Source organism: Simochromis diagramma, unplaced genomic scaffold, assembly GCF_900408965.1.
Source record: "Simochromis diagramma unplaced genomic scaffold, fSimDia1.1 OVJJ01000486.1, whole genome shotgun sequence".
In the NCBI taxonomy this organism is placed as follows: domain Eukaryota; kingdom Metazoa; phylum Chordata; class Actinopteri; order Cichliformes; family Cichlidae; genus Simochromis; species Simochromis diagramma.
Window position 1 is genome coordinate 1,660,525 of NW_024387047.1, and position 21,190 is coordinate 1,681,714.

Consider the following 21,190-nt stretch of genomic DNA (forward strand, 5'->3'; position numbering starts at 1 on the left):
ATAAGGTAAAGACTCTTAAACAAGGTAACAAAGACAAAACCCCAACAACCAAACAACCCCTATGAGCAAGCACCTGGCAAGAGCGGAAAGGAAAAACTGCTTTTAACAGGAAGAAACTTCCAGCAGAACCAGGCCTTAGAGGGGCAGCCATCTGCTGTGATGGGAAGAAGACAGGACAAAAGACACTGTGGAAGAGTGCCAGAGATGAATAAGAACTAATGATTAAATGTAGAGTGGTTTTTAAACACACTCAGTGCATCATGGGAAGCAGCCTAAGCCTATTAGAGCCCATTTCATATCTGCAAAGTGTATATGGACCATAAGATGAATTATGAAAGATGCTCTTAGCACAGATTCTATAGCATTCTTTAGGTCTCAAGGATAAGTGATTTACTACCTCACTCTCAGGAGGTAGCACTACAAAAAAATATTTTTTTTTTAAAAGAAGAACACACACGCGTTTCTTGGAACTTATGTCATTACCAGTTAATGATCAACTGTGATCTGATTATTATTTTCAACTGATTATCTTAACAAATCAGCCAGCTCTGCTAGCACAGCTGAAAATTTGAGTTAAGAAATTAGCAAAAAATTTAACCAGAAGAGTGTCTAAAAAAACCAAAAAACCAATAAACAGCTCAGTGAGCTGAGCTGATGACCCAGTGAGTTTACAGAAGAGGCCTAGATCTGAGTCTGCCCCGGTATAGTCACTGCACGTTTTCCCCCAGCCTTCCTGTCCACTGTTTACTGTGCCATTACAGCAAATGCTAAAAAATAGAACTTTCATCTAAAACTATTATTATTCTTTTTCTAATAAAGACAACTTTGATTTGGGAAACTGTCAAAAACAGAGCATTTCATACACTGCCAATGAAGATGGGCAATAAATCACAGATACTGGACAGAAGAAAATTGCAGTGAAAACATGCCAAAGGAGGGCTGACGCCACCTGTTGGGTGTGGTGCAAAAAAAAAATCTGCGCATTTCAGGAAGCATCAGGTTACATAATCCAAATCATAGCTACATCACCAAAGATGTAAAAGGCAAATTAATAATTCTTTGTTAAAAAATTAAAATAAGAAATAATAAAAATTGTTATGGCCCTAATAGGGCCTCCTTTGAATCTGACCTTGTGTGGGTGTGTCCTGCCTTAGGTGCCACCTTTTTTGTACAGCTGACTCCCATCAGCAATTAAGTATTCTTAAGGCCAGGGAAAGCTGATCTCTACTACCAGAGAGCCTTGTTGGGTTGCAGCTAGTGAGCTGTGTGCATATGGTGGTTGATTGCTCCTGCTCTGTGGAGAGGAGTGTGTTTGGGTGACTCTTTTTAGCTCTCTCTCTTTTTAGCTTACTTTTCAGTTTATTTACCAACACCTAGCTTTTGTTTTTGACTTCTTTAAAAGGTGATAGCAGCGTGTACAACTCTTTTAGTTTAGTTCAAAATAGAAACAATAAACAAACAATAAAACTAACTATTTTGCCTCCCTGTCTCCTTTTTTTCCAACCTGGACACCTTTTGTTACTTTCCCTCATCCTCTGGACCATTTTAGGGGAACATAACAATAGTAATAATTCAAAATTATTACTAAGTAAGAAATGAAATGATTTGCAGAGTGAACATGAAATATTCACTCTGCACGCCACTGCATGGACTAAAGTACTGAGTTTTGCTGATTAGTTTCCTTCAGCATCAACTTATCAGCTAATTGGTGTCTAAATTACAGTTATTACTATAGTTAGCGGAATCAGTTAAAACCACTTAAACTAACATGCATGTTTTTATGTTATGTTTTGTTTGTTTGTATGTTTTTGGGGGATTTTTTTTGGGGGGGGGGGGGGGCAAAGTTATTTCAACATTCTTAATAAGACACAAATCATAGTGCAAATTCTGCAGAAACCCTCTGCACACCTTCTGTGGCCAGCTGACTTAAAATGCTGTTGTGTACATTTTACAAGTACACACACACACACACACACACACACACACACACACACACACACACACACACCGCACAGTTACTAGTAGCTCTGAAAGCAGTGGGGAGAGAGTGCAACTACACACAAAGCCTGGAGTCAATTTAATCTTCGTCGATAGGGCTTAATCATATGCCGATTGTTTTTGATGCCATTAAAATAGAATACAAGCTCTATTTTCAACACTGCTTTTCTTCTTCATTCACAGCAACGCTGCGCTCTTAGACCAGCTTTGGATACATTTACACAGGAATAACCTGAGAAAAATGGCACAACAAGAAAGGTTAAAAGAAGATTAAATTACAGTACAAACTGCAAAACCACCACAATATTGTATATACCATCAGAAGTCCAACCAAAAACTAATGCGGGCGTTGAATGGACACTCCCTTCAGTCCATCAGAGATCCTATTTATTAGAATTATTCATTCATGTTTTACTCATTTAGCTTATTTCTTCCCATTTAATGGGACTCAGTTCAGTCAAATGCTTTCACACACACACACACACACACACACACACACACACACACACACACAGTAAGCCCCCACCCAGTCAGTACTGTATGTACAAACTACAAGCATATGACCATAACAGCCGTGTCATTAGTTTTGTTTTATTCTCTGTGCTTCTCTGGTGTTTTCTCTCCTTACAGCTTCCCAGCATTAAGTTCACATAGCCTCTGTGTGTGAAAGTGGCATCCTGGGTATTTTTCTTCCGCAGACATGGAGGTTAACTGGAGTGGAAACTATAAACTGCATTTAGTCAGAGCAGACAGGATAGAGAAAACCCTCTATTAAGGTGGATGTAGTTTCCCAACATGATATTAATGTATTAGAGATGAAAAAATTTCTTGTCAACGTCAAAGACAGGAGATGAAGAGCAGAGCAGTTCATCCAGACCTGCTTTTATGGCCTGGGAGGCCCAGATGAGCTGTCGACAAGCCTCCGTCTCTGCAAGCTGCAGTCTGAGAACAGCCTCCAAGACCGCGAGAAGGGCATCGCAATGAATGCTCAGCTCCAAGAATCCAGTTCAAACCGGGGATATCAACAGCGTTTACCATCATTACCAAGAACAATGCAGCAGTCACTGGATTTTATTTGGGACATGTGCATAATGGCAAAAATAAAATTCTACAGCCTTGCAATCAAGAGGAGAGATTGCAGGATTGCATCAGTTGTGTTATGAATTGAGAAATCTCTGGAAGACTAAAACACAAACAAGCAAATTCAGTGTGACCTGTTACATCACATTTCAGTATATTCACTGTGCTTTCACAGGGTTGCCTTACACACACATGTTGTAAAGCATGGTCATGTTCATGGAAAAAGAAATAGTTTTCAGTAGTTATTTGGATGTAAATAAAATGAGTGAGTAAATATGTCAGGGCAGAAATATTGATAGAAAATAAAATGGGACACAATAAAGAAAAAAGTAGATTCATCTTGAATATGCGAATGTATCAGAGGAAAACACCAGAGAGTACAGGGCTCAGTCTTAGTTGGTACAGTTCCCCATAGCCTACATTTTTGTTCTCTGCAGAATGAACACACACACACACACACACACACACACACACACACACAGCTGAGAGCTATATTATTCCCTCACTGCTTCACAGGCCATGGAAACTCTGAATTTACTAACCATGACCCAGAAACACACGCACTCACCCCTTTCGCTCTTCTCTCGTGCTCTCTCAAGCAAACATAAGTGCGTGCACACACTATAGATATGCATGAAAGCATAGCACAGCTCTGGCGCACATACACGTGGGTAACAGCAAAGGCCAACTCGCATTATGCCTGCATCACACACACGTTCGCTGACCCTCACCTCCACACATCAGTTATTTGCAGCTCATCGCGAGGCCGGCCTGATCTGGAATTACATTCTAGTCAGACTCGCGTCATTCTTTGCGGTCAAAATCACTTATCTCGACTGACAGCAGCAACTTACCAGATTTTAATTTAAAAACGCAACATTATGCAAGTTGTCTTTCGGGATGGGAGAGGATCTTTTTTCTGGTGCACTCTAGTGCATTAACAGTCTATCGACATTTTTTAAAAAGCTACATTTGCCACATTTTCTTTACTTCCTCTGAATGACAGAAGGCTTCTTCTGGACAGATATTACACCATTATATTAGGAACCTGTTCCAGCTGAGGTTCCACTTATATATTATTCATTGCACACACTGATGATATTATCGTCCTTCCAGATACAGTTCCCCTCTATATGCCCCTGTGTGTGAATAAGAAATAATCCACACCGATGGACGCAGCAATATTAAAGCATATGTGAACAACATGAATGTTCATGAGGGGTTTCCCCTAGAGGATGGGCTCAGGATTCAGGTGGAGGGCTTCACAGGCTCTAGGCTTTCACTGTTGTCGCACATTGTGGATTCAATAAGTCGCACGGGCACACGCAAAGAAAAGCTGCACTTCACCTTGTCATAACTCAGGCTTTCACAGTGCTGCTACAGCCTTGTACATAAAACATGATCACTGCTACTGGCCTGAGTTCTCCTTCTGGTTACTGTAGGTTCACTTTGAGGGTTTTTATGGGTTGTTTTCTTTTAATGTTCCCTGTATTTCTCTTCAGCACATCAGCTTTTAAAATTCTTGCTTACATACTAATCAGCCACAGCTACCATGTTATGTTAGCCCTCCAAGTTCCACCGCAACAGCTGTGGCACACAGGAACTCTGGTGGCGTGCTCTGGTATCTGGCACCAAGATTGAAACAACAGATTGTCCTAAGGGTTGGGGGTACGGCCTCCTTGGATCAGGCTTGTTCCAGCACAGATGCTTGATTGGATTGGGTAGCTTAGTTTGGAGGCTGAGTTACCGGCTTAGGATGTTTGTCATGTTTCTTTAGCTGTTCCAGAGCATTTCTTTGGACTGTAGTGAGATGTTTGGGGGTGGGCACTAATGTCTGTGGTTGCTATTGCCAACCATAATGACAGCACATGCCAGGAATCAATGATTCCCAGAAGAACACTGCATTGAAACGCAATAATCAATGTTTTACATTTAGGCTGTCAGTGGTTTGACTCTGTTGTTGCAAAGACTGTATATAAAATAAAGATTTAGTCACTAATCCTGACAAAATTTACACACACACGCACACAATTTCAAAGTTATTTTTTGACAGAAGCTACAACTGTTAAGCTAGATTAATTACCTTTTTGTTTGTTTAAGTGTAACTTACACATATAAAAACTGCCTAAACAATTAGAAGAAAAATAATAATACAAATGTGACCTACTGAGGTTGGATCTGCCTGACGAACACTGCACACCATACAACAGCAAACAGTACTGTACACTACACATGGTTACTTAAACCAGTTTGAATGTGCCAAGAAACAAAGCCCTGCAGGCTCTAATCAAAATGCAGTTTTATATTTGCATATGCAACAGAAGTCTTTAGGGGTTCATGTCCAGCCTGAGTTGGACCAGTTCCTAATTATACTAGCTATAGTTCAGCCCGATTAACTGTAGTTTGACAGCTTTGAGCCTCAGGTCTGTGTGCCAAATTCTTTTACTTCTTGTTGTTTCAAATATATCCAACTATACTATCCACGATCATGTGAGCTATACGAGCACTGTAGAAGCTAAAGGTGAACCACGCTGGGTGGTGATAGGCTGTGTCTGAGAGACTGGATTAGGAAGGTTCTGGTGACAGAGCCAGAATAAAGTGTATGTACAGTAGCAGTAAATAATAAGACTGAGCTACACACCGACAGCAGATACATGCTAGAGCACTGCAAGACTCCAGCCAAGATCCTGGATTCTGCTTGCCAAGTGCTGAGTAGGGCAGCACAGTGGATTAACCCCACAGCAAAAAATTCATCCCAAGAGCAGCAGGTTTTTTCCCCTAAGCTGATGCCATCATAAAGATAGCAGCAGAAAAGCTTCTATGAATTCTGTACCCATATTAAAAATTATGAGTTTTAAACTGTCATTGGTTGCTTACATTATTTCTCTTTTTCTTTTAAAAAAAAAGAGAAAAAAAAAAAGATTATTTTTCCATTTCTGCCCTTTTTCCATTCAAACCCAATTCTGAAAAAGCTGGGATGCTGTGTAAAATGTATATAAAAACAGGATCAGCAAATCACATAAACCCATATTTTATTCAAACTGCAAGACAGAAAATATATCATATGTTTAAACTAAGTTTACTGAATTTAATGGATCCAACAGGTCTCAAAAAGGCTGACACGAAGTAGGCGTGAAAAAACCAACAAAAAAGCTTGAGGAACATTGTTCTGTGCGAAGTGGAAAGCTGTTCTGTGCTCAGTCAAACTGAAATATAAACTGAATTGGAAAATACGGAGACCACATTCTTCATTCAAAAGGAGCAGGACCATCCAACTTTTTATGAGCACTCTCTCAGGATGCATTTAACAGCATGGCTTGTAGTAGAAGAGGTCAGGTGCTGAACTGGCCCACAGTCCAGACCTTTCACCAAACAAAACCCCAGACTGTTGAGCAGCTAGAACCCTATATCAGACAAAAATGGAACATTCCTCTGCTAAATGTCCAGCAGCTGATCTGATCAGTTCACAAATGTCTTGACTGTTGTAAAATAAGAGGGGATGCCAAAAGTGGTAAACAGCTTCCTGAGATGTTTTGCGATGTTTTGAACTCACACATGCACTGTCAACACAGTTCCATCCACTGTGCAATACTTAATTTTACGTGCAATAACCCACACTGTAAATACATAACACTATTTATTTTTTACATTTTATATTTTTTCTGAATACTGTTCATATATATATATATATGAAAAATAGTGCTGCAGAAATTGTGCACCTCACCCCCTTTTCTTTTCCCACATGTTTGCACTGAGTAGGAGATGCTCTGTATCTCATTGCATATCTATACAGTGTCAATAAAGGCATTCTATTCTATTTTACTGCCATCAAATTGAAAATGACTTTATTAACTCTTTAAATTGTACATTTTCTTGCTTTAAACATTCAATTTGCTCCAATATCCTACTGTGAATAAAAACAGGTTTGTAAACCATTGCATTATGTTGTTATATACATTTTACACAGCACCCCAACTTTTTGGGAGATATGGTTATAGATTTTCTTGCAGGTGTTAACTAGCGAGGTAGCTGGATTCTTGAGCTACTTGAGCTCAGATTTAAGACAACTCCCAATTGGTCAGATTAATCTGCATCATTTATGGGTTACTAGAGCCGTATATTTAGGTCTCTCAAAAACTGGAGTGCGCTTCATCAGTGAAAGATGAGTTTCAATAACTGTAACTGATTCTGGTGGTGGTGGTTCATTGATCTAATTTGTTGAAGAGACAGACAGATGTTCATTCAACGTGTTTTTTTAAGTGCCTGCACCAATCAACAAAGTTTCAAGGGATAACTTTCCAGATGGTTCCATGTAAAAACACCCCAGAATGCTCCACTCCTGTTCACCGTTTAGCTGCCAACTTACAGTGTTTGTTAAGTGCCGAGTAGGCTGTAAAGATTGTTTTTTTTACTAAAACTGCTGCTTGCTGTGGTTCTGATTTTCTGGCTTTTCTGAAGCTTGAAAATCAAAACCGCAAATATACCACAGCACTCCATTAAGTTGGCTGACAGTACAGTGCAGTCATGGTTAAAACCTAAGCTTACTTGTGTTTTATCGTAGGCTCAACTCAATAACTGAATCCATTCCAGAACCATATGAACCTAAATCACATCTCTCGTTTTTCAGATTACACCTGTAATCCATGATTTATGAGCGGTGTTTCTACCTTTGAGTTGTTGTGTCTCTCTACTTTGTCACCATCCTTCTCTTTCTTCTTCTCCCGCTCCTTCTGTGAACAAAATGAAAAGATAGTGTGAGACAGTGGCGGATAGTTGGTGCCACCAACACACATATCCATTTAACTCATGTACACACATTTATGTGGACCTGTTGTGCTCATTTTCAGCTCCACATTTTTATTCTTTGACTCTACTAGACTAGCTTTGATTCCTAGTTGAAATTGTTCTTATGCAAGCATGCTGGACCCTGCAGCCCATCAGTTCATCCTCTATGTGAAACCAGTTGTTATAGCTCCTCTCTTTTAAAGCCAACTTAATTCTGATTGGCTGTCACATGCAAATAGAAGGTAAACTGCAGGTGGGTGGGGTTCTGTGTCTGAGTGGAGCGCATTTATCGAAAGACTAGAAAAACTATCAGCAGCCTGAGTTTTGGCCCACAGGGATTACACAGTCACCTCATTATATGAAACTCTGGCCAAGTGTAATGTCCACAATATGACAGAAAATAAGGAAAAGCATAATAAGTCCATACTAAGCCTGGGTCAGTGTGGTTTTTTGACTGGAATTCTGGTTATACAAGTCCCTTCTTCTTCTTCTTCTTCTTCACATTGATATTTACATGCAGGGTGACAACTGGAGCTCTTTTTGGCTCAAATAGACATGAAACTGATGAAAGCCACAGTACAAAATGACAAGCTACCAATGGAATCTGAAAAACTTAATTTTGGAAACTGCAATTTCTTAAAATGAATTGGTAACTTTATATTACGGCCCATGACTAAGGCTTGCAAGTCCCCTGTAATAGAATAAATTTCAGTGTGTATCAAGAAGAATCACAGTGCTTTAATTACAGAGCTGTTCACCGGTACCATCAAAACACGTGCTGCTAGACTCGACCCCAGACATGCTCGCAACAAGTGTAAGTTGTGTTTGTGAAACTACATTCAGTAACGTATTTTAAAATTCACCTCAAACTTCAATCAGATGATTTAGACCAGTGTTTCCCCAACTTTTGGCACATATTTAACATGAGAAAAATCACACGGCACACCACCATAAAAAAATGTCACAAAAAGCATATTGATCATGTTTCCCCATGCAGAAGGTATAGCAGAATTGGCTCGGTTTGTCCCCAGTACACAGTTTTTGCTTTCATCTGGGACCGATCAGATTGACTGCTTTTTCTTTTCAAATATTTATCCATTGCTATTACGCCAGCTCGAAGCCGACCGGGAGGTCGAGGCACGATGTGCCGGGAAAACAGTGTTCCTCCCGGCCGTAGTAGGTCTCGACCTCCCGTTAGCTTCAAGATGGTGGGTGTCAGATCTCCGAAAACGTTGGAGCACTTTTGCAAATATGTGATGTCTTGTAAACCGAGCAGATATCTGACGTTTACACAACTACATTCACGCCTCAAAATATCTTAAAAGTTTATTTTGTGACCCAGAAAGAGTAATATTACAACTAAGTAGTAATTGTTGGAATTGTTGGAATTCAACTTTTGCGAGATGTCGCAAAAGTTCATCGTAATTTTTTTTCTCCCATGTCCCTTGCGGGGTTCCGTAGGAAACACTGATTTAGATACACCCTGTATTTTATTTGAAATTTAAGCGAAATTACATTTACCTATAATATTTAAAGTTCACCACATAAGGAGATAATGAGGCTGATTTACACAAAAAAAATAAAATAAAATTATTTACAGTGTAATTTGTGTCTCTTTTCCTGTAAAATACCCAGAATTTTGGCACTACCTTAAATTTCTTATGCACTACTTACATTTACTTATAATGTAAATTCTTGTTTCCTGTAAATGCACTACTTAAAATAATTTACACAGTAAGTATTAAATAATTAATTTAATTATGTCTTTGTTTTCTGTAACAACCTGATGTGTTACTTCCTTATTCTATTGTGCCTGCCTTTAAGTATTTGGAGGTAAATATAATTACACTGTAATTTCAAATACCTTGAAATTCAATTTAGTTACAGGGGAATTATGCCCCTATTTGCAGGTGAGATTATTAAGTGTTACTAATTAATTAATTAGATGAATTTGGCAGAACTGAGCAGCTTTAGAGCACCAAAGTTCATTCCTACCCCTAACCCTGTTCTCCTCCATGACATCAGGCTGAAGCTCATCAGCACAGAATTACATTAAAAAAAAATTTGAAATTGGTAAAAACCATAAACCATCGTGACATTATCTGGGAGAGTTGCGTGTTTCTATGCTAACTGGGATATTGCTGATAGCAATAACTAACATAGCAATAATAAATAATTCAATTAAACCTCCTTAATTTTCTCTGCTTAGCTCAGGACAATATTTACATCAGCAGAAGTTAAAAACTCCAGGTAACATTAACTATAATAATGCATGTTTACACACAGTGGGCTTGGCCATACATGCATACAATTTGTAGCAGTTATTAACAGATTTACAATTCTACACTCAGCAATTCAGGTGCAACAGAGCAAATCAAACTGATAATTACAATATTTTCCTGATACACTGAACTGACACTTTGCTGTCCTGTGATACTATAATTAACACGTAACACTGCTCAGGAATCGAGAAACAAGCCACTTTTCTTCACCTGATAGTGCTCTATAGGAGAACGCATAAGTTGGACTGGTAAAATTTGCTGTACCTCATAGCACGTCGGAAACAATTACATCCCTTTCCTTAATGTGATTATAATGCGCCCACAATGCAGACTTAATGTGCAGACATTATTAGCGCGCAGAGTCGCTGTAATGTTTTCAGGTTAATGCTGCTGTCTTGCTTTGTTATATGTAAATGAGTCAGCACCGATGCCAACAGGCTTTAGCTAATGACTGTCAGGACGCCAAAGAGGAAAGCTTTAGTTTAGCAGGTAAAGCCTACAATCTAGCCATCATGACAACAATAACCGCCTCATTCTCTCCCTCGCCGGCTCTCCTCTCGCTGCAATTACTTGAACATCAGAAACAATAGCTTCATGATCATCAGTATTTACAATGGTGAAAATCAGAACGAGCACTGAGGGCATCTGCTGTTATTATGGACATTGTATCTTTTGTGAGCATATGAAGTCAGCGGTTCTTCTTTGTTTGATTGTTTTGTTTTTGAACTTTAGAATAGTGGTATGAAATATTAAAAAGCAAATATATTATAAAAAGAAATGTCCAATGTCAAGTACTGTCACAGGGGAAAAATTTGCTCTTGAATTTTAATTCCGAATCCTTTGTGTCTCTCAGGGGAAGCGACAATAGCTGCTGTTTATACACGAGCAGCATAACAGATACTGGTCTCAGTTCTGCTTCAGCTGCTTCTTGGCTGTTCATTTACAAGACATTGGCTGCATCTTCCCTTATTGTTTTCATATCAATCACCAAGTTAGAGTATATTATCATGAGGCTCTGGCAGGCGGCAAACTTCTAACTCTATCATCTATGAGCTAATGAGGCTAGCATTGCTTCAGAGGCATTAACAGAGTATTATAGTCCCATCTGATCATCACTAATAAAACACAATAAATTGCAGCTGGGATCCTTTGCCTGCTATTATGCTGGCTATGATCCTAACTTGATTTTTTGTTTTGTTTGCTTTTTAAACCAGTTTCCCTCTGGTTGACCAGGGTAAGCCAAAATAATACAGATTCTCACTGGGTTCTCATTGGATCCGCTTTGAGAGTCACCACCATCACCAGGCAGCATATCAAAGACATTTGTGCAAATTACTTGCACGCTGTGTGGTCAAATGTTTGTGCATGTTGGAGCCATCAGTGCTGTCTTTACTAGACTACTTGTTACATTACCTTTGCATTTTCCCATAAAAAGACCCGAAACACACAGTCTCAGAATTACCACTTAACAATATTACCTATAGGCTACAGACCCACACACCAACACAAATCTCTATTCTAATGAGGACACACATAAGATCTTTCTCTTCGTACGTTATGAACACAAAGCAAAGATGAAGTAATGTCAGAAGTAAATGTTGCTCACTGGCTAACAGTGTTAGGATTAATGTGTAACAGGCAGAATATTCAGATTAACGTTTTTGTTGTAAGAAATAACCAAACAAACTTTTGCAAATAGGCAACCTACTACCATACCACGAAGCTCCTGGCACACAGTTTTTGTGCTGATGTTAATGCCAAATTGAAGGAAAAAATGTCCATCCCGGTTTTCCCTCCAAGGCACGAGCACCGATAAGCAGAGTTCTGTCCTTTCCTTCTAAGATTCCTAATTATTTAAAGTAACACTCAGGTATGCCATTCAGCGTGTTAGTACGAGCTCGGGAGCAGCTTGGGAGAACAAGAAAACAGAGACTGCTTCAGATTGCCTTCCCAATCGACTCAAAGGTTTATTTGATACACAACAGTTTATATAGAGAGAAAAAGGTTCGTGTGTCAGTTTTCCCAGTTCAAACCGGTACAGACCAAATAAGGAAACGTCTTCCTGCCTTCTGAGCAAAGAAGTATCCTTTGTGTAGTTTATCAGTTCAGCTACAATTTATGATCATCCCAGCAAATACACAGTTCTTTCATTAGTGAAAATGCAGGAAGTTTGGAACTCTGCAGTTACTGAGTCAGCACAGCACTGGTGATTTTGACACCCACTCTGTAACATTACATGGTCTCCCACTGCATGGCTGAGCTGCTGTGGTCCCTCCACTTTGCAGTAATACCACTTACAGTGGATTGTGAAAAGGGGGGAAAAGTTTCAGGGCTCAATGCAGCAGTGACATCCTATTATGATACCACACTCCAATTCAGTGAGCTCCTTAGAATTACCAAATTTGTTTCAAAATGTTTATAACATGTATGTAAGTATTCACAACTTTTTCCATGACACTTAAAATTGGAGGACAATGACCCTAAGCACACAAGACAAGATAACAAAGGAGTGGCTTCAGGATCACTCTGAATGTCTTTGAGTGGCCCAGCCAGAGCCCAGATCTGAACCCGAGTAAACATCTCTGCAAAGATCTGAAAATGGCCAGGCACCAATGCTCCCCATCCAATCGGATGTTGCTTAGAGGTTCTGCACAGAAGAATGGGAAACTGCCCAAAAATGTGTGTGCCAAGCCTACAGCATCGTACTCAAAAAGACTCCAAGGCTCCAAATGTTGCCAAAGATGCTTCAATTAAGTGCTGAGCAAAGGCAGTGACTATATATGTACATGTTATATTTGTGTGTGTGTGTGTGTGTGTGTGTGTGTGTGTGTGGGGGGGGGGGGGGGGGGGGGGGGGTATTTTTAATAAATTTGCAAATATTCCAAACAAATGTTTTCAATTTGTCATTGGGTTTGTATTGTGTGTAGAATTTTGTGAAAGGAATTTAATCCATTTTAGGATAAGGCTGTAAAATGACATAATCAACAACATACTTTCCAGATGCACAGTACACACAGAGGCAACTGGATGAAGAAGCACCTAGTGTGATCGAGGACTCTCCCATACTGCAAAAAAACAAAACACATCTGAAATCTTTCTAAGGCTGAATCTTCTGAGGGCAGGATGGAAAGACCCAGGATTGGACCCAGCTGGTTGGCCAATTATCAGAAAGAGAATTAAAGAAGCTCGTCTCACTTGTCTCAACATGACACTAACACGGCACTCAGACATAAATCTAGAAGACTACACGGCACCAGAACACAAGCACAGCAAGGCACCACCACACCAAAGGGTGAAAGAGGAGATGTGCACCTCCTGTCTGCTCTTGTCAGTCTGCGAGGACGGCGAAGTGGTGGGAGGAGTCGCTTCAGACGACTTCGGCTGAAAGACAGAATTTCAGACAGAGGGTTAGACATGAAGACGAGGAGAAGGGGGAAAAGAAAAAAAAATCAAGAGCGACGAGAAGAACAAGGAGGGCACAGTATGGAGAGAGAGCGAGACGGAGGGGGAGGAGAGTGAAGCAGAGACAGGAGTGACTTAATTAGAGGGAACGAAGGATTTTCTCCACTACAGCAGAGTAGTCTTTGCTTCAGGAGATGCAGCAAACCAAGGTTATATTCAGCCCCGCAGCTGCACAGGATGAATAGTCTCTAAATAGAGACTCACATCACACACAAACCCACAGTTACTGAGTGTAGGGACGACCTCTATTAACCTGCCGTTGACCTTCGAGACAGACCGACAGCTGGGTTTGCATTGAACTCTGCAGCCAACCAGCTACGGTAAATAGTTGTTTTTCTGTCCATCACATCGTTTCATAGAATAGGAATCAGCTATCAGGCCGCATGACAGTAGCCACATCCTCCTCTGACATTACAATTGTGGAGAAGTTGAAAGGTTGTTTGTATTGTCTAGTAGCAGACATCCCCCAAGGACTGCCACAGATACCAGACTTTTTCAGGAGCAATAAATTCATGAAATAGGTTTTTACTTCGTGCCAAGGGCTGAAGAATGAGACTATTTTCTCTGTATGCTTTTTCCTCAAAGAGATGAGTGAAATATTTGGTGATTTCACCTGACATAGATCAGTGCTTTCTACTCACTGATTTAAAATATCGATTAAATCATTTCCAAATAAATGACTTTAGAGCTGATTAATTCTTATTTAGTCATGTTTAGTAATTTAACATAACATTTAACAAGCACAAATTTAGAGGGAGTTTGAGCTGCATTAAGTTTTCTTCTTATTTACAGCGATCGGGCATAACATGATGACCATGTGCCCAATACTGTGTTGATCCGACTTCTGCTGACATACAGTATATGAGCTGTAAGGCTGCACGATCAATCAAATAACAGATAGCTGTTAGCAGGGAAATTTGAAAAGGATATGGTCCACAAAGGTTCATTTCCATCGCTGCAAACATCTGCATGCATAATATATTACAGATTTCGTGTTTTTGGCACAGAATTCAAACCTTATATTTTGTTGATTTTACACGTTTGCATTCTGCAAAGAAAATCTATCGCGAAAGGCAGCCCAACACCAAGGAATGAAAACACAATTTCTACAGTAATTACTGCCATTTTCAGTCCGTCTTCAAAATTCATACCAATCCAATCCCATCAGCCACTTCATCACATAACAGTCTAAAACCTTCCTGGCTGTAATGAGACATGTCAGTTAGCAGATTTAAGTAAACAGTTGTGATGCTACCTTGCCTTTGTCTTTATCTGTTCCTTGTTTATTTTTTGCCATCTGTCTGTTTGCTGCCTTTCTACATGCGCCACGGCTCCAGCTACCTCCCTCAAGATTTGCACATCGTCTCCACTTACTGCCTCTCCACACAACAGCTGAACAGAGTAATTATTCCTAAAAGCAGCAAAAGTAATGAGGTCATAAAAGCACTAAAAATATATACATTTCTTTTGCAGTCTGTTACGTGGGTGAAAATGACACAGTGCACCGCCTGAGCTGCGTGGAGCAACAGGGAAATGTTTAACAAGATTTTGCCCAGGACCAGTATAAATGAAAACCATAAAAAGCGAGAAATGTTAGGGTCTGAAATTACTTTAATCATGCTCTCGTGATAAAACTACAATTCACACATACTGGAGGAAAATTAGAGAACTCCTGGGTCTAAATTTTAACTCCTTAATGTTAGCAAGATACAACCCCCTCAACATTACTGAAGCATTGTAATCTCATCTTGATGCAGAACAAAAAGCAGCAACCAAAAAAAGCTTTGAATGCTCTTCATAAAGCCTGGAGAGCTATTCCTGAAGTTGCCTCACAGAGTTCAGGCTGTGCTGAAGAATAAAAGGAAGCCATACAAAATATTGACTTTCAAAATCGTTAGAACTGAACTTCTAAACTGAACTTCCATGGATGTTTGTAGTCTAAGGAGCTTGGGGGGAAAAAGCGTCTGGACTGCTTTAGGTTTCTTGAAGACGTTTCACTTCTCACCCGAAAAGCTTCTTCAGTTTTAAGAGCAACTGGTGGAGAGTCAAAGATTTTAAGCCCTAAGGGAGTGTCCCCAAAGAGGGTCATGGGCCTGTATTGATCCTCTACCTAATCACCTAGCCTCACCCTATCATGTGATTTCCTAAGGTCAAATGGCCCAGGAGGTGAGTGGGTATTAAGGTGTCTGGGAAGGGATCTCAAAACTGGATTATAGATGGCAGAGGGTGTCGTAAGCCACCGCCTCTGTTCAAAGATGGTTGTTCACAGTGGACATAGATGGCTTCTTTCACTCCTCTTTCAAACCATCTGTCTTCTCTGTCCAAACCCACACCCGTTTTCACACCTTGGCTCGTGTGATTAGGTAGAGGATCAACAGGGGACTCTCCACCAGTTGCTCTTAGAACTAAAGAAGCTTCTCAGGTGAGAGGTGAAATGTCTTCAAGAAACTTAAAGAAGTCCAGACTCTTTTCTTTCCAAGAAAGACTCCGATGACCTGGATGACTGAGAACCTTCACAGACACGTGGATGTTTGTAAGTCTCATTTTCCTATCACACATTACTATATCTGAAAGACTAACTTTCTTTCCCATTTAAATCAGCAGGCCTTTCAGACGCACTGATAGAAAATGACCAGAATTCAAAAAACAAGGATGTGGCCACTTCATTTCAAAATTGCAAAAAAAAACAAAGAGTAAATTTTGGACATGTATTTCTGGAGACCCCAGAATAATATAGAGCTTTTTTTCATAAACATTACATTGGGGAGTCTGTGGATAATTATGCATCGTCTCATTTCAGGGTAAATAATAAACTATTCAACCAAATACTGCTGCTTTTCCACATGTATAAATAACTGCATTGCTTTTTTTAATATCCTGCATGCCATGTGATGCTGCAGGTGGTTCAGATGTGAATCCTACTACAACTATTACATATTTTTGTATTTTCACAGGCATCTGTGCATATTTGTTGTTACAAAGTAAAAATAGTACCTTGTGATCATGCGGATTAAAGGTGGGCCGACTGCTGTGGTGGAGGTTTGGATTGTAATTTACAGTTTGCATTCACATCCAAACAATTTGTGATGTTTCCAACTAAACACTGAGCTTTCTGTTACTTCAACCAACCTTCAGTTTGTTTTACACAGTGCTTCCATCTTTTGCATTCCTATTAATTGATTAGGACTGTAGCACAGTCACATTGACAGACATCGAGATACTGTCAGAATTTTATTCCTGTTGTTACGAGGACAGCTTGAAACTTGTCTCACTGTGAGATGAAGCACCAAAGATATGAAGGAAGAAAAAAAAAGAGATAATGTCGCAACTCTTTTTTTATATTTTATTCTTTTTGTCTTGGAGAATCCAAAATAGCAAAGTGTGTACCTGAATTCAAACAGAAAGAAGAGTTTGTATGTGTCAGTGGAGTTCAGAGTAGAGCAGCTGTTTCTTTGCATCAAAAGGAGACCGTTAAGGTGGTTTGGGCATGTGATTGCATGCAAGCTCGAGGCCTTCCTTTGGAAATTTTCTAGGCGCATCCAGCAGGGAGAAGGCACAGAATAAGATCCAGAACTTGTGGGATTATATGTCTCACAATGCCTGGGAGTGTACTGGATCACAGGTGGAACTATAAAATGATGGTTGGCTGAATGTATATTTAGAATTGTCCATTTTTGTTAATTAAGCGAGTGAATTGACTCACGCTACCAGGAACAGCTGACCTGAATCCAATTCTTGGTCAGAGCTCAAGTGATCCTACCTTGATGATCAGACAAACCTTCCATGGTTCAATCGTAGTAGCAAGTTTTAAAAAAACAGAAAGAAAGAAAAGAAAGCTGTGGGTGTCAGTCCTGTTGTCTCAAACCAAGCTACAAAGTTCCAGCAGCACACTGTTGTTAAGCTCCTGCACACAACACTGTTTGTTTTGTTGGAAGCTAAAATGAGGCTAAAGTGATGCACGCCAAAACACTCTTTAGTATTTAACTCCCTGGGAAAAATACATTTCAAGAAAAGATGTTACACTGCATCACTAACATCAACCCACCTTCCTTCCTTTCTCAGTGCCATCCTCCCCTCCTCCGCTCCCTAAACCACCTCAGGGTGGAAAGTAACGCTGACTACAGTATGTCTTTCTGAGGCCAGAACAGAGAACTGTTTTCTCTATTTTTCATCTTTCTACATTTCTCTTCTCCTCCCTCCCCCTTCTACTGCTCTTGTTGCCTGTGGTGGTGAAAGCAGCGCAGCTGAGATGTGAATTCAGAGCATTTTCTACCCCCCTAACTCATTCTGTTGATGTCTTTTAAGGCTGTTTTTTATACATTTCTCTCAAAACTTCCTCATCTTCTGACTTTGATGCTGCTGGAGATGTCAATACTAAACAGGCACAGGTGGACTGATGATGAAGATAAAGAGAAAGGAGGCTGGAGGGTAAGAGGGTGAGGCTAAAGGGATGCAGAGGGAGGGGAGGGCGAGGGGGGATATAAAAAGGATAGATAACAAGACTAGTACGCACTGGGTGAAAGAGGATGAACAGAGGTTGAATAAATATTAGGACTTAGCGATGGAAGTGTCTGGCTCTCTAGTGTGGTGAGTGCTGATAGTGAGAGAGAAAAATGCTTAACATCTTTACTGAAATTTGTCTGCTGGCCAGACCTTTAACAGCTTCATTTGTACTCTTACAGAGAACACTTACCGCAGAGAAGTGGAACAGTTACACAGAGACTAATAAAACAAGAATTATGGAGGCCGAGGGATAGTGTTAGCTGTTTGAGCTCTAATCCACTTCCACAGTGTTCTCACAAAGCAGTCTGTTAAGTGACCTTGAGCTATGTGTTGTGGTTAGAGATGCACTGATTGATGGGCCAGGCCCCCTCTTGGCCCTGACAAGTGAACGGGCAGTGAGTCTCACATATGTCCAGTAATGAGCCGGTCCGTTTCACGCATGAGCAACACACACAATTATTCAGGAAAACAGTTGCGTGCACACTCACAAGTGTCACTAACGTAGAAACCTCTCACCGCAGACCAGGTTCATCAAAGTAAACTAATAGGGGGTTAGTACCAACAAACATAGGAAACTTAAATCACCACCACAATCACGCAGATGAATATGGAAATTTTAAACACAGTAACAAAGATAAAGTGGATAACCAGCAGCCTCAGTATGAGCAAAGGATCAAAGAAGAACGAGGAAAACAGTAACACTCCTTCTGACCTTCTCCATCTCTCAAAGCAAACATCACCTGTAGTAATCTTCCCTGCACGAAGCCAAACTGCTGCTCACTGATGGTCACCTCTCTTCTTCACTAGCTTCAAACATGAGGTATAGGGATGTGTTTTTTCTGCATTTTAGTCAATATTCTGAAACTAACCTGAAAGAAACTAGAAAGTGTTCTGAGCTTGGCTCTGCAGGGAGTTTTTCCTCCCCCCAGTCACCAAATACTTGCTCAGAGTTCAGCATGAACTCAGTTGGGATTTTCTTTCTCTCATTTTAGAGACTTTGCCTTATAATAACCAGTGCACTGAGAATAAACAGGTGTTCTAGCTCAAAGAGATAACAGCTTTCAGACTAGACAAAAGTTGTGGACATCAAATCATATGAACGAGAGTGTTACCTAACTGTTCACTTTTGAAGTGCTTGGCAAATCTTTGCAACGGTCGATATTCGAGCGCCGCCTAACGTGTCATTTTTTTATACTGAGCCATTTAGTGGCTTGAGTGTACATGCTGTTTTTTTAAGTGCTGCAATTATCTGTCACACACATTCAAGAAGCATAACACGAGACTCAACTCACCATTAGGGTCCTCAAGTGTTTTTAAAGTGTTGCATTGAATTGTGTTTTCTCTCAGCAAAAAGAGCTGAAGTAATGCAAGTGACAAGCTTCAGTATTTAACTGGTCTGAGAACGGTGTCTTGAACCAGACTGTGGGTTTAAAAGGTTGAGATGATAAATGTCTTGAAACTACAGTCTGGTTCATAGATTCACAGACGATCTTGAACCTGGCTAACATCAAGCAGGCAAATATCAGGATGATTATTTATAACCATGAACTGAATCATGCTTTCATGAGCAGAGACGTTGCAGGTTCTTGGAGCAGGAAGGCTCATTAAATCATGTGACGAAACAGATGAAGAAAAAATAAATTAATAAATAAATAAAGCAGCAGATACCCAGCTTTCAAGGCTAACACTGCTAGCTTGGTACTGCTGATGATAAGAGCTGATGTGGGTTTTTTCTTTTTTTAAATTTCCATGATTTGAATAAATAGACAGTAATTTCTTTGGATCATGGCTTGGAGAATGCAACCATCATTGCATCCCTATATCATATTGAAACCTGATGTAATACTGAATAAAGTTACACAGGTTCGCCATCCTGTTAATTTTGCTAATTAGTATTTAAAGAACCAAGCACCTAGAAGTAAGATCTGAATACCAACTAGAAAACTATTTTTGGTAGGGGTTACTGAGGTCGGACAACGGAGAAAAGGCTAGAAAGCTGTAAGGGAGTGACCTGTTTTTAAGTAATTTAATTAGTGGATGTAATCACTAATATTAAAATATTATACTCAATTTTGACCACGACACTCCCATAAATTCTATACAGTAGACGTATAAACCAATTGTTTTTTGTAGAAAATAAATAGTGGAAATACTACCAAAAACTGAACAATTCAGGTGAAGTTCAAGAACACAGAGCACACAGTCAAAAATGAACTCAAGTCTTTACAGTGAGAAAACTCCCACTTTGGAACTAAAAGAACTAAATTACAGAAAGTTGATTTTATTCATCTGTATGTAGCATTTTCAGAGTGAGAATTAAAAGTCTGACAGTCGACAATTAATCCAGTAGCAAAAATAGATCCTGAGTGTGGTGCAATTTTTCAAGATTCAAGAATCACACGATTTTTGTTCAATTAAATCATGTTAACATGAAATAAACAGAAAAGAGTTGTGACAACAAAATCTGAGGAAACTGAGTTTATGCAGTATCATATGGAGCTCAACAGAGCTACCTGCAGTCCAGTATTGTTGGCTGATATTAGCCATTTCTCAATATATAACTGTCTGCATTTAGAAATACTGATAAATAAAAATGTAAAAAGTAAAGAAGAAACATGAGAAACATCCTTCAGCCATGTTATGAGTGTTGATGTTGCATAGTCTGTCCACCAGGTCCTTTTGCAACTTCCCTGCGGGCAACGCACATGCTTGGAATGTCACAAAACACAACAACCAGCTGATCCAAGTGTACTGGACCAATATACTGGAATATTAGATTCTAAAGCCAGGTTTGTGGCGTCTCCCTTAGAGACTGAGTGAATAATTCAGTCTTTCGAGAGGGGCTCAGAGAAGAACTGCTGCCACTCCACGCTAAAGAAGCCAGTTAAGGTGGAGCAGGTATCTGACTAGGATCTTTCCTAGGTGAGGTGCTCTGGTTATGTCCTACTGGGATGAGGCCCCAGGGCAGACCCAACACAGGACCCAACTGCTCAGGCTGCTGCCCCTGCAACCTGGTCCCAGATAAGTGGAAGATACATGGATTGATGGATGGACGGACAGATTTGGTTTTAAATCACCAA

The 21,190-nt window shown here is 39.9% G+C and overlaps 1 protein-coding gene across 3 annotated transcripts in view; it reads right to left on the reverse strand.

The window, feature by feature from the left end:
- LOC120741646 (stromal membrane-associated protein 1-like) overlaps positions 1 to 21,190 on the reverse strand; it is a 140,060-nt gene that overhangs the window by 79,911 nt on the left and 38,959 nt on the right. For 2 of the 3 annotated variants that reach the window (XM_040044619.1, XM_040044621.1), the window contains exons 5-6: positions 13,458 to 13,526; positions 7,746 to 7,808 (exon numbers count right to left, since the gene is read on the reverse strand). In XM_040044619.1, the coding sequence (XP_039900553.1) occupies positions 7,746 to 7,808; positions 13,458 to 13,526 (132 nt within the window). The remainder of the gene's footprint in view (positions 1 to 7,745; positions 7,809 to 13,457; positions 13,527 to 21,190) is intronic. The other variant, XM_040044620.1, reaches the window with a different exon arrangement.